The 12335-nt window shown below is 42.8% G+C and overlaps 1 protein-coding gene across 1 annotated transcript in view; it reads right to left on the bottom strand.

Annotated features, from left to right (window-relative positions):
* Positions 1–3797: 3797 nt before the first annotated feature.
* The window catches only part of ncoa2 (nuclear receptor coactivator 2), a 53343-nt gene continuing 44805 nt past the window's right edge, over positions 3798–12335 (bottom strand). Inside the window, exons 12-22 of the mRNA XM_022744261.1 lie at positions 10897–11095; positions 10501–10707; positions 9522–9725; positions 8875–9004; positions 8508–8682; positions 8103–8396; positions 7598–7675; positions 6921–7401; positions 5882–6059; positions 5567–5771; positions 3798–4262 (exon numbers count right to left, since the gene is read on the bottom strand). Of these exons, the coding sequence (XP_022599982.1) occupies positions 4251–4262; positions 5567–5771; positions 5882–6059; positions 6921–7401; positions 7598–7675; positions 8103–8396; positions 8508–8682; positions 8875–9004; positions 9522–9725; positions 10501–10707; positions 10897–11095 (2163 nt within the window). The 3' untranslated portion in view covers positions 3798–4250. The remainder of the gene's footprint in view (positions 4263–5566; positions 5772–5881; positions 6060–6920; positions 7402–7597; positions 7676–8102; positions 8397–8507; positions 8683–8874; positions 9005–9521; positions 9726–10500; positions 10708–10896; positions 11096–12335) is intronic.

The following is a 12335-nucleotide window of genomic DNA, read 5'->3' as shown; positions in this document are numbered from 1 at the left end:
GAGACCCTCCCCATCCCATTACAAACACTTGATGAGATCTTATCGGAGGAACCCCCCCCCCCGCCAAGTGGAGTGAAGATGTGTGTTATTATGTCTTGGATGTAGTGAGTTAGGAAGAGTCCAAACAATGGTCGAAATACATAATACATTCGACATCTACATCTTTCTCTCTCTGCTCCAAACTTCATTGGGAAAGGGAGTAAGTAAGTGAACCGAGCGTTCTCTTTATTTTATTGTATCATTAGTTGTGTTTTTTTGCATGCATTTTCATATTGACTTTTGCATCTTGTTTATATATTTTTTTTACAGTTTTGAATGGGCTATTTGTATAAAGGCTCTTCTTCGCACGGCTATTGCAAACGCTTAGGCCAAATACAAATACCGGTAAACATGGAAAAATAACCAGGCCTCCACGTCTAATCATATATTTAAACCGCTTCATTTTTGCAGTATTCGCATGAAATTAATGTGAATTGTCGCTGTATCCAAAACTAAAGGCCTAAGGCCTAAAGACTAAACTAAATAAAATATCTCTGAAGAAATTTGTATGTATGCGTTTTTGTTTTTTTTTGGATTTTCGATTAAAGTATTTATTTTATGCCATTTCAAATTCATTATTATCGAAAAAATAAACAAATATGAAAGTAAAATGTTCATTATTTAAATAGGGATTCTTTTTTAAATTTAGTTTGTCAATTTAGCTGAGTGACAAAATCATTATATTCTGGTTTTAGTCAATAAAGCTGAACAGGTTGCTTCTTCTTGCATTTTTATATGTTGGAAAACACAGTAGAAAGGTACCTTGAGGCTTTAAATGGTTTCCCCCGAGCTCAAACCTCCTTCACTTTTCACCTTCAGTCACCTGAAATAAGAGTCACTTGATTAAATATTGCAATAACAGAATTCTTTATTTACAAGGCAAATAGCATCAGCGAAGCCATATTAGTTCACAACTTGCATAACTGTGGTTTTAACTTCTCTTGTATATCTAATTTTGCATAAAACGCTCACACACTAAGGGGTACAAAGGTGGATGCGGGTGTACAGTGTGATTCCTGTGAACAATGCAGAAAAAAAAATATCTCGGGAAAACACAACAGTAAGCTTTCTTCAGAAAGTCCATATAGTATATTACATATTGCTTCAATATCCCTATGTATCATCTTTTCCATACAAACAGTGAGGGGGAAATGAAATAACAGAGTCAACTTCAACCCAACACAGAACAAAGAGCAATGATGAGGGACAGTCCAACTGTGACCGAGTCTCCAGTAACTGAGAAGAGTTGAACAATGATGCACCCATTCAATATTGTACACAAGTCATTATACAAATTTATACAGACAGCGGTGTAATGTACAAGAACGAGAACGGACGAAATCTAAGGCATTATGCTAGGGTTTTTAGCATTTCAAGGTTGCATCTTAGCTCTAAGAAATTGGCAGACAATACAAAAGGGCATTTAAAGTTCTTCAAAACCATAAGTTAAAGAGAAAAAATATTTCGTTTAGTGGGTCCAAAGCCTGGATATTTGTTAGGGGCAAAATCATTTCTTTGCACCTGTCCTCATTATAAATGCTAAAAAATGCATTGCTACCACATGGCTTTAAGTCTTCAAAATCTTGACAATCTTTGGAAATTTGCAAAGGGCTCTGAATCATTCTTTAAAATGGCTCAAAAAGGCTTGTTCTGCACGACTGTATTTTACAATCAAAACAGCATTTATCAAAGAAGTGTGGTCTCCTGTAGGCCTACAGCAAAACAACTGCATGACATCTGCAATGATGACAACCAAAACTTTGATGCAGACTTCCTTTGTCCCAAAGTTGACTTGCTACAGCTTCAAATTTTGTATAGAACTTAATTTAAAAAAAAGAAGCAACAATGGGCAACTTCCTCCGCAAGTGCTGAGAAAAGCATGGTGCAACTGTACAACACCACGTTGTCAACATGTTGACAGGAAACACCATCAGTCACATCCTAAGGCCTTTAATGACAATACATTCAGAATGATTCTTTTCCTATTTTATGCTGCAACATCTATATTAGACCCTGTGAAGTGACATCATCATAGATTTCTTGTTTTCTGTGGGCCTCAAAGCGTGCTAACCAACAGGTCGTCTCTCACGATGAAAATAAAAGCTGGTAGAATTCAGAAATCCAATTGAAAGGTGAGGATTATTTGGCTTTGCTCCAAGTCTGTCCTGGGTTAAATAGCTGATATAAAAAGTTTTGTTTCTTTGAGGAAAATGTACTTTTGAGGTTAGAGAAGATGACTTGCTCTAGATCTTGTGAAGGTCAAACCAAACCCCTACTGGGGCACAAGAATAGCATGTCATTACTGAACACTTTATAGTTGAACTAACTGCCTGAGGTCATAAAATATGGCTAAGTGTCTGTCAGAGCAGGTCTCATGAAGTGCAGTCTTAACTCTGACCTCTGCTATAGAAGAATGGCTGGAGGCAGAGAGGGCATGTGTCAACAGGGGGATCACAAACTACCTCCCTCTCCAGGCCTCAGCCAATGCTGCATAATCTAATAGGAACGCTGTGTGTGGATGTAGACTTTCTTGGTACAAACTGCAATAAAAAACTGTGTTTAATACTGCATCCAAACATGGAGCAAAAATGTGTCCTTTTTCTTCAGGAAACTGTACAAAAATTACAAAAACAAAAACACAAAAAAACCCCAAGAGTTTCTCAAGTAATCGTTATTGCTTGTTTACATCACACCAGAACAGTTTGCACCTAGCAGCTTGTATGAAGCATTTTTCACTCCAGACAACATAGAAAGCACACTTCTGTTATTTTTTTGAGTTATTGTATGGCTGTGTTGAATTTGTCCTGTTGTTTTTTTTTCTTTTTTTTTCTTTTTTGTGTTCTATGCTAAAGGCAGAGAAGCAAGCGATAATCTGTACACTGTATACACAGCACACCCCCTTACAACCCTTCCCTACTTCCCACCCCCACCCCTGTCTGCATCGTACCAGAACATCAGAACATGAAGGCTCCCACTCCACTTCCCATAAACAAAACAAAAAAATGGAAAAATAATAATAATATAATAAAAGAAAAACAAACAAAAAAACTGCTCTGTTTCAAGAGGCAGTTGTGACCAGACAGGGGGAACCAAAACCATAAGGAATAAAATAAATAGGAAAGAAAATGTTTTACTTATTGGTATGTACAATCTCTGTAATTCATTTTTAAACCATATTTGACTTTGACATCTTCTTCTGAAACTACAGGACCAAAGTATAATCCATTATTCAGGTTAACAGAAGAATCTTCTCAGAAAGAATACAACCATTACTGTTAAAATTATAAAAAAAGTGCCTCTTTCACACTTTTAGAAATATTTTTTCTTGTTGCTACTAGGATAAAGAATCATCTACAATAATTAAAATGAATCTATACAGAAAAATAAAACTTAATTTAATACACTATAGAAACCTCTTGACTAAATTAGTCTAATCATACAAATCACCATTCCACTCAAACCATTCTTCTGCAGTGTTTTTCAAGATCAGTTTTTTCAACCATATATCTTCAATCTACATCTTATTTCTCACAAGAAGAAAAAAAAAACTAAAATAATAATAATAATAAAATAAAGAACAGCAAAAAGGCAAAACCGGCTAAGTGTTTGAGCTCCATCCGTAATTCTGAACATAACTTGGAGTCTTTGCTGCCATTTTGGAACTATGTGGAAATGTCACAAATGTGACAAAAGTAGGACATAAAAGAAAAAAAAAAAAAAGAAGGAAAAAAAAAAAAAAAAAATCAGTGTACGTCATTTTTGAGATGAGATTGTAAATGGCCGCTGTCCACTGAGAGGAATACATTCATCAGAACGAGGGATCCCACCCACTGCTGCCCCCTTAAGTCAGCGTCCCCCACCAGGAGGCCTACAGTAAGTCACACTACGGTGAATGCAGCTGGACAGGCAGACAGACTGGCTCATCACGAGGCTCTCCTCCAGGAGGGATAGGCATGTTGGACAGAGATCCATGATCCTTCCCCAGCCCTCTTCACACTCCTGTGCCTGTTCGTGGCCGGGCTCCTCCGGGGATGCTGAAGAGGCCCAGCGGGGACAGACAGCAAATTTGGGCTGGGGAGACGGGGTCAGGGCATGGCCTGGCTGGTTCAAGGGGCCGTCGGTTGGTTTACATGTTTGTACAATTTTTAAAGGGCCGACGCGCTCCTTGCACCAGCTGATCACTGAGGTTCAGGTTAAGAACTCCATGAGGGTCAACAGTACTTCTGCAGAGAGACGACACAATAATAATTCACAAGTTGTAGAGCTTTTCAGAAATACACAGTTCAACAGCACAGGTGACTGGTTAACTTGAACTTGCAGAACTTGAACTTATCTGGAGTGAAGCCACTTGTGCAAAAGACTATAAACAATTAGAAACCATCTGAGAACACTCATCAAGCCTAAAACAAGTCAGTAAATCACAAAAGCTTGCACTAATGGCCCAACGGTAAATAATTGAAATAATCTAAGTGCCAATATATTTCTATAATCCTGGAAGGGGGATAAATCAAGTGACAGATATACTGGTATGTTACAACTGTCTGAAGTGCAGACAATCAAACAACAGCACCTTGGTTAAATATTCATGGCCCTTTATTGGGCTTAAAAGCATCATGGACAGCATCAGTGCATTCCACATACTGAGCTAACAATACCAGGGAGACAAAGGAAGAACGATTAACTTGGTTGACATTAAATGAATGATAATCACCCGAAACAGCACCAGTGCGGACGTGAAAATATTTGTACCTTTTTATTTTTTTATTATATAATTACCTGAGTGTCAGTAAATGAGTAATGTCAGCTGTCTGTGTTGCAGTGAAAGTCTGACTTGTCATCTTGCCACATCAAACTTCACTATGCTTCTGTGCAGTATGTGTAGAGAGAGCACAGGTTTGACGGCCATAAGGAGTCAAGTTTTCCATGTGAATCGAAGCAGCTGATGAGTCCACAGTCCAGACAAGCCAGCCTTTGAACATCATATGGTAACGTCTACATAGTCTAAATGGTCTGGCTCTAAAGTGCCTGCTGCTAATTACATCATTGTCCTCTAAGTTCAAGTCAAGTACTAGAACTCGGGCTAGAGGAGTTACGTAAACTACTAAGTAAATTATTCACTAGCACGGCTGTCCAATAAGTGTACCCAAACACTTAGGGTCTTACGATAAGACAAACACATACAGAAGCAGTGTAGAGTGGGGAGAAAGAAGGATGAACCTTTTAGTTTTTCTTGGTCCCCTGATTACTGTGTAAAACTGTAAGGGGTCCATTTTGTTAACCTCTAAGGCTTAAACTCTGAAAGTGTCTGACTTGTATTACTACAGGGGCTGATGTAAAGGCACAGCCTCAGGATATTACTGGGCTACGTGAAACTCTAATTCAGTCTGGCCATGCTTAAAAGCGGCCAGCTGAAAAACAGCTTTCTCTTAAACTACATTTTTGGTAATTCTTCTCCCAGAACTAAAAGATTCTTAATTTTACCCCTTTTAGAGGATTGATGCGTCAGGACTGGCCTGGTAGTGTTTACCTGTTCTTGCCCCATGGAGGGCAAGCCGGGTGAGGGCCCTGACGTGACACTCATCTGTCCGGCCATCTGGCCCATGCTGCTCATGCTGCTGGTTGCCATGTTGGTGGCCATGGAGACGTTGTTGAGGTTCATACCATTGCCATTGTACATGTTGCTGTTATTCTGCTGGGTGAACTGTGGTGATGCCTGCTGCTGTGAGAACATACTGGGGATAAGGGAGTGGGGGAAAAAAAAAAAAGATGTGGTATGTAGTAGTCTGTTAAGAAGCACACAGGAAAGTAGAAAAGAAGAGAAGGAATTTGAAGTTATATTTACCTGTTGCCTCCCATGTTGCCCTGTGGCCAGCCGTTCATGTCAGGGGAGCCCTGAAAAGCAGCGTTTCCTTGGCCCTGCTGCATCATTGGGGACTGTGTGTGGGCCATGCGGGGAGAAAGCAGGGGGCTCTGTGGTGTGCCGGGACCTCCGAAGCCTCCGTCTGCCTGTTGGCTCATACCTGAGGTGGATGCATCAAAACAGTTCAACGACACTGGACCGGCAGAGACCCGCCAACAAATCAATGTACTGAGTGTAGTTAATGTAAGCATTCCATGTAGTTTACACAGACGTGCCACATAGGAACAAACGTTTTGACAGACAATTGCAAAGAACGAGCAAGCGTGATGGTTAGTGTGAATGGAAACGTTCCATTCCGGTGTACATCTGGGATTACTGACAGGCAGTTCATATTTCCTACATGCATGTAAAGTAGTGAACAGGCAAGCAACTAGGAAGTAAAGGAATAAGGAGATGGCTTAGGAGAGAAGGGAAGGGGAGAAGTAATTCTAGCTGAGCTGTACGAACCACTGGGCCAGAATCAGATTAAGGAGTGAAGGACAAATCAAACATGTCATTAGACAAATGAGTATTATTCTAGATTATCAGATCAGACTGACAGGTAAAGGCCTGATTATTGCCCTGCCTGGTCACAATCTTAAGAGTCAGGTGTCAAGTCTGTATGCTGAGTTAAGCTGTGATTACCGTGTCTTGGTGCCCTCTGGTGGAGAGGGAGTATATAGCCAGGGCACCATTTTGGACAGTGCACAGAACAATGAGTACAAGATAGCACTAACTGACAACTACTTATATGTTATAAAATTGAGGCTTAAAATATGCAGCATGATTTGGATCATACAATGGCAGCTTATTAATGCAGTCATCAGCGCACAACATTACAAATCAGATGATTGCTCCTATTAAAAAGCATGTGATGCTGTGCAACTATAGTCACATCAACACATAGACACAATGGCGAGCACACACACACACACAGGTTGTAGGGTAAAGTGTGTGGTAGGCTGGGGTGTGGGAGCAGTACCTGAGTTGGGAAACTGAAAGGCACTGTGCTGCATTTGGGGGCTGAGTACGGCCCCGTACTGTCCGCCCATCATGTTTGTGTTTCCCATCATCATCTGTGAGGAGGAGGAGGAGGTGGAGGAAGAGGAGGAGGTGCCATGCAGGTGGAGCTGAGGGTTGGGGGGGAGAGAGGGCAGGCTTGGGGAGAGAGGGGAGGAGAAGGGGCTGGTAGGGGGAGGTGGAGAGGCCAGGCCTGTACTGGTACCGTAGCTGGGCGGGTAGGGGAACTGCTGGGGGTTGGCCTGTGGGATCCGAGGGTTACTCATGCCTCCGGCAGCCATGTTGGGAGGCAGGTTGAGGCCCGGGCCCCTCATGGCCATGCTCCTTTGCTGCTGGACCTGCTGGGCCTGCTGGACCTGCTGCTGCTGCTGCTGCCTCTGTCTCAGGTGATTACTCAGCAGCTCCCGCTGACGCTGGGCCAACATCTGAGCATTGATGGTCCCCTGGAAGTGAGAGGGGAATGATGAGCAAGAATAGAGGAACACACAAAAAAATCTATCAGATCTACATGATGTATATCTACTCTATATCTGCATCTCTACCATCTGCTTCTACAACATGAAGACTGGAACTCAAAGCCCTACCTACAGTCACAGCAATTTGTCTGTGCAGACAGATGTGACGGCAGCGGTGACCTACCTGGTTTGGAGCACTGGCTCTAAGAGGTAGGTTCACATTTGACACACTACTCATCTGAGTCATCATTGGCTGACGGTTCTGCTGGGAGACAGAAGAGGTTAAGACAGGTTAACACCATCCGCCAATCAATTGAAAATCGTTTAATTTTCTTTTTTTTTTTTTTTAAAAACAAACCGCATACTTTCAGCCAATAAACAATAAGAAAACTACTAGCATGTGGATCTGAATGATATTACAGATGAAATAACAATGATTACATTAATAAATCTACATCTTTTCAGTGGCGGACATGATGAATATTATTCTAGGAGAAGACCAACAGGTGTCAGGTAGAGGTTGTGTGCACAGAAAACCTGCCAAAAAGTCAACCTCAAGAATAATTACACAACTCCCATGTGTGTGTTCAACCACACAGCTGTGGATCAAACAGAGTGAACGTAATGTGAACACTCAGTGCACAGTATCACTTCCACCAGTGTCAGGAAAGGTCTAGATGCAAGCGTACCTGCTGTGACTGTAGCCGGTGCTGAAGCTGCAGCCGTAGTGTGTTGGGTTGGTTTGGGGCGACCGCAGACCTGATTCCTGGCCGCGCCTGCATCCTCATCATGGGGTAACCCGGCCGTGGACCCATCTGGCCTGACATTGGGTGGAAGCCTGGCTCTTGCATGGGAGCACCGGGGTAGCCCCTTTGGGTCATATGGGATGGCGGGGGACCAAATTGCTGGGTGTACATGGGGGGCTTCTGGTCTAACATCATTCCGGGGTCCTGAGGGAACTGGTCTGGCTCCAGGGATTGGCTCTGAAAAAGGCAGGTACAGAAACAGATAAAAAAAAACAATGTAAAGCCATGAAAAATGATAAAGAAGTGACATCAAAGCAACAAAAATGTCACCAATGTCACACATCTCACCTGTTCTACCAGAGCAGGGATCCCGAGGGCACGATCAATCTCCTCCAAACCATCAAAATCTTTTAGTGCAGTGTACAGTTGGGACATCAGGGCGCCCTCATCTACTGAACTGCCATCACCAGAGCTGAGCCCTGTGCTGCACAGCAAGTCATCCTGAGGCGCTGAGTGCACCGGCCTGTGCAGAGAGGAGACAGAGAATGAACTTGATTCATTTACTCGCTGAGAAAACTTTGTTTGCTGGTCTAAGAGTTTGCTACAGTTTGTACTGGCCAGAGTACAATTACAAAACTCAAAAGAGGAAGTTTGATAAGAATAGTGATGTTTTTCTGCATTATAAATAATGATAATTTGCAAGTAAGTAGCTTGCCTGTTCTGGTTTACAAACGCTGTCTGGTCGATGGGCATCATGCTGTCTGGCCATGGGGCTGTCTGGTTGGGTGGAGCCTGTTGCTGAGAGAAATGGTGGCCAACCATACCAATATCCATGTCAGGTTGGGCTAAACGGGGGAAAAAGGAAAACACATTCAGTCAAAAGAGTAGACAGTCAATAAATAAAAAATAAGAATAGAAGAATAAAAAAACAGGCAAACTGGAGACAGTTACATTTGTTTTTAAACCCAGGAACAGAAGGATACAAGTTCCAGGTTAGATATTACTTTCATATATAGAGTGCTATGCTATAGTAAACCACAAGGTGGCAACCTTTCAAATTCAGAGACAGTTACTGTATATATGTGCATGTTGAGGTCTTTCCACCTGTGCCTCACTAGTCCCCCTACATCATGGACCACAGCTGATGATTAGGATTAATAAATTAAAGCTGAATTCATAAAATACAAGTTCTTACCCCTGGTTTCTATATTAACATGCTTTAGAACCTGTTGTTTTCTTAGGGAATCTGACTCTGTTGTGTCTGGTCAACCTCAAATCTCCTGTGTGTTGTCATACTGCCATTTAGTTTCCTAATTTAAAAAACTGTGTTACTTGTGTTTCTAGGCTAAATCATGCTCTTACCATTGGCCATCATTGGGGACTGGAGCATCTGTCGGGGCCCTGGCTGGCTGCTGGGCCTCATGGGAGCACTGTTTGGCCCCATCCTGCCCTGCATGGCACCTTGCTGCCCAGGGCCGGACGCTCCCAGAGGAGGGGCAGAGGCTGAACCCACCCAGCCCTCCTGCTGCTGCATGCCCGGCCGTGGGCCACCTGGAGCCATGAGTCCTGGGGGAGCAAACACACACGGGGAGACAAGAAACAGTGAGAGATGCCTCAGGACAGAGCTCAGTGGATGTTCTCCGTCACCATGATGCAATGGTGCAATAACAACGGAGAAGCCATCAATGTAGTGCTGGGGGATGTTTGAGGCCTGCTAATATGTGGGTGCGACAGTGAGAAAAACTTGGTGCCAGTGCAGGTGCCTGACTATTTCCTGTCACAGGAAGTGAGTCACTGTGCCATTACATGGTAGATCATAGGCTGAGAGTGACATAGATAGAGGGGAAAGGGGTCTTTCCTCAGAACGTGGAAAACAGCTACATGTGTTAACACAGTCCTGAAAAACATTAAGAGTTAAAAGCAGATTTACATTTGATGGTGAGCCAAAACTGAAAAAGGGGCCATCAAAGGATGCCTGTAGTTAAAATGAATTCAGTTCTTATTTAATTTTGGTGCTTTTAGTTTGATGCCATCTCTAGTAGCTACTCTGAAGTGTAAAATGGCTGGAAAATATTTTGTGCAGGAAAATTGATACAAGCAGGACTGTGTCCAGGGCACTGTATGAGACAACACCTCTAAAGAAGTTAGTTGCTCTGTGGACTGGTCATTTTTATTTAAATAAATCAGAGCATGCATCATTGCTTAACCAGGAACTGGTTAAACACATCATTAAAGAAAAAGAAAATAAATCAAGGCATGCTGAGCAACAATGTTAGTGACACACACAGACAGACAATAACATTATAAACAGTAACTACAAAGGACAGACTGTCACACCTACCTGTGTTGACCATACCGGACTGGTTAGTCATCATGCCGTGACTTCCCACCATGCCTTGCTGCTGTTGCTGCTGCATAAGCGTGTATGGGCTTGTGGCCCTTATGGGGTACTGTAATGAGGGCTGCTGGGGGGACACATTCATGTCCAGAGACACACTCCTCACAGGTAGCCCCCTGGCTGGCTGGCCCGGTCGGACACCCCCGAAATCTGAAGATAGGAAAACACGAGTTTTAGCCAAATGCACAGTATAACAGTTCAATATCATAGCTACATATTTAGAATGTCATGACCTTATGATTGGAGCATTTTCTGAACACTGGCAAGTTTTGATATAATACGGTCTACTGTGAGGGGGAAACCCTTGCGTGCACTTTTCCAAGTAAGTATGACACTCACTAGCTGGGCCCATGCCAGTGCCGATGCCCCTGTGTTGCTGCTGTGGTACCATGGCGGGATTGGTCTCGGACATCTGCAGGATGTCATTGATGATGTTCTGTTTGTCCATGGGACTGGGCAGCGAAACGGGCCGCGGCTCACAGAAGAGCTGCGGCTGAGCATTCTGCAGGTCGTTCAGGATGTCATCCAGCTCTGACGACTGGGGAGGACACAGAGAGAAAAAGAGTGAAAACAAGAAATGACAAACCACTTGGGCCTTCCATTTAGAAACCAACTGCTGCTTCACCTGCAGACACACAAACATAAATATACATGTTACAGGCACACACCCTCACTGAGAGCAAAACTGGTGTGTAAACACTACAACACTTGCGTGAGGAGTCTTTATCTGGGAGATGAGAACAGCAGGCTTGGCCTTGTTTATAATAACAGCAGTAACCCGGGGATAAAATGGACCACTTTCCATCAAATCTAGGCCACACTTCACTTTAACTTAGCTTATCAGAATCACATATACTCCTTGGTTACCGGCCGGTGTCAGACAAAAAACACTACAGCTGCTCTCCTTTTTATAGTCCACAATATATAAGGACGTAACAAATGCCATACTATTATAAATAATATTTTTTAAACCCAGTTGAGGAAAGAGTAATGCAAAACATATGGCTACTGAAGCTGCCTTCTGCTGAGTAACATGGGAGAGCAGCATGAGGCGGCAGGAGTTTAGTTGGTGCCAAAGTCTGAACTACTCTCTGACCCGCTACTGTAAACAGCTGGACTGAGCCAGCTCCATAGAGCCCAAGGCTACGTTCATATACAACTGGGCTTTGGACTGTCTGGCAAGTTTTTGTTTAGTTTTTCACACAACTATCTTAAACAAAGACAAAGCCATGCTGGGGTCTGGTTTCACTTGCTGAACCAAAGAATTGCTGGTACTATGAAAGATGAATCTCCTGGAAACAGTTTTTGTTTTAGGACACTGGCGCTGTCTCCTCTATATTTCTCTTCCTATCTATAACACATAGAGGGTGGGTGTAATAACAGGAACACCTAAACAATGCAGTCACATACAACACCCCGACAACCTAAGGCCTCAAAAAATGTGTCGCAGTGTCGATAAACACCAATGTGACACAGCTCACCACAAGTGAAACATTATTAAATTTTACACAAGGCTAAACAAATGGCAGCATTATTGAACTGAATTTAATTTTACTGACAGACAAGAAAATGTAGGTTATGATAAAAATCCAACTGAAACATCAACATAGGTGATAGAGGTGCTTCCTAGAGTGGCCTGAGGGACTTTAGGTAAATAAGTTGCACTGACTGTGAGAGGCCACCAGAGCGCAGCACACTTGGAATCACTGACAACAACTGATCGTGACTGTACAGCAGGAAACCAGCACACCGGCCACTGGTCCAATGTTATACTTCAA

The sequence above is a fragment of the Seriola dumerili genome, unplaced genomic scaffold (genome assembly GCF_002260705.1).
Source record: "Seriola dumerili isolate Sdu_G_001 unplaced genomic scaffold, Sdu_1.0 BDQW01000079.1, whole genome shotgun sequence".
In the NCBI taxonomy this organism is placed as follows: domain Eukaryota; kingdom Metazoa; phylum Chordata; class Actinopteri; order Carangiformes; family Carangidae; genus Seriola; species Seriola dumerili.
This window is presented reverse-complemented; position numbering and strand designations above follow the sequence as displayed.